Consider the following 1,866-nt stretch of genomic DNA (forward strand, 5'->3'; position numbering starts at 1 on the left):
GTCAAAGCTTAAGGTAAAACGCTTTTTTATTCAGTTTATGAGATGTGGAGACACTCTGGGTTACGTGTTTCTATTACAGAAACTTTTCATTTGGTTTGATAGAATTCTAAATCCGTTTCCATGACATATAGAATGTTTAGGTCAACTGCCATTATTGCCTCAGAAGCACACATTGTATTTAGTGACAGCTTCAATAGTAAGCATATTTATGTTAAAGAAACTGAAAGAAAAAATCCCTCACACTTATTGACAGTCTGCTTATAAATAATGAACAATAAAAGGAAGAATAGGAAAAGTGAGATATGGAAGCAAAGACCCAGGCCGTATTTCACTAAATGGGAGGAGCGTTGTTTGAGGAAGGCACAACAAAAAGAGGAGAAACCAGAATGGAAGGCCGAGCAGAGTAAGCAAAAACTCTGGCCCCACCTAAAGAGGTTAGCCACAGCAGTGGGGAAACTTTATGAGCAGGGACTTTGTAGACAACAAGGGCTGTGTCTGTGGATCCCATTCCAGGATGCTGCTAATTCTCTCACCAGTCTTTACAAAGAAAGTATGGATGCTCATCAACAATGCTTTGGCTTAGGATCTGAAATAGGACATCAAAGGCTCAATAAAGAACTGTTAGCCTGGGTAAATCAATGTCAACCTACTATTATGAAAGAAGATTTAATAAGAGTTCTACTTGAAAAAGTACCATCTCCAAGGAGCTCACATGATCCACCACATATGGCTGATGAATCATCCGTAGCAGCATCTCTCCACAGTTTATTAAATGGCAGAATGGCAAGCATGAGTACTCACTCTACCATCCCAGCATCTAGCAGCAGGTTGCGAAAGCGCACCTTGGCACAGTGCTGCGATCTATTTACAGATTCACCACCCTGTAAACGAAAGAGACTGATTTGACTACATTTCAACTGTTTTTAGATAATAATGATTGTTTTAAAAGATGTATGTATTGATATAAATAAATAATTTTAAAGGATAAATCTTGTGTTTTGTTGTGTATTTTGTGAGGTAGTAAATGAGAGTAAATTAATTTTTATTTCAAAGTTTGGTATTTTATAACATGGAAAACACATAAGAAAAAAAAATAAACAACCTCTCTTTTGGTCCTCATTCTGTGTAACGCAATGTGCATCCTATACAAGGCATAACATTTATACTTTATTAGTCTATTGTCATTGCAAAGCAAGATAATTTTTTTTAAATTGATTGTAACTCATCATTCATGACATATCTGATAATTCCTTAAGATGAACCTTTTGAAATGTGAGGTCCTCGATATCACCACCCTGACAGAAGAATATGATAATCTGGAACCCAAATTCCCATTCCGCTGGTGCACAGAAAAAAATGAAGTTTCTAGGTACCTGGGTGACGGCTGACCCACTCGATCTCTACCATGCAAACTTCCTGCCTCTAGTACGCAACACCTTTGAAGACCTCAAGCAGGGGTCATACCCATATATATCCTGGTTCGGACGCATTGCTGTTCTAAAGATGAATGTTCTGCCGCAAACATAAATAAATTATGTTAAAGGACAAATCTTGTGTTTTGTTGTGTATTTTGTGAAGTAGTAAATGAGTGTGAATTACTTTTTATTTCAACATTTAGTATTTTATAATAGGGAAATAACATAAGAAAAAAAAAAAAAGAAAAAAACTCTCTTTAGTCCTCATTCTGTTTGATGCAATGTGCATCCTATATAAGGGATAACAGTTATACTTTATTAGTCTATTGTCATTGCAAAGCTAGATAATTTTTTTTTTTAAATTGACATTGGATCGTACAGCTGACTGATCTCCGGTTTGCCACACTCTATGGAACTGGAAGGCACTTAGAGGCCTGAATCCTATCTCCCC

General features: G+C 36.5%; 1 protein-coding gene across 1 annotated transcript; it reads left to right on the forward strand.

Moving 5' to 3' along the window:
- The first annotated feature begins 267 nt into the window (after positions 1 to 267).
- LOC134586202 (HUWE1-associated protein modifying stress responses-like) lies at positions 268 to 906 on the forward strand. Its single transcript, XM_063441698.1, has one exon. The coding sequence runs from the start codon at positions 268 to 270 to the stop codon at positions 904 to 906; it is 639 nt and encodes a 212-aa protein (XP_063297768.1).
- The last annotated feature ends 960 nt before the right edge of the window (positions 907 to 1,866 follow it).

This window comes from Pelobates fuscus, chromosome 2 (assembly GCF_036172605.1).
Source record: "Pelobates fuscus isolate aPelFus1 chromosome 2, aPelFus1.pri, whole genome shotgun sequence".
Classification (NCBI taxonomy): Eukaryota; Metazoa; Chordata; class Amphibia; order Anura; family Pelobatidae; genus Pelobates; species Pelobates fuscus.

Bases quoted from the DNA above. Each gene is read 5' to 3' on its own strand.
- LOC134586202 (XM_063441698.1), top strand. From the start codon at position 268: ATGAACAATAAAAGGAAGAATAGGAAAAGTGAGATATGGAAGCAAAGA.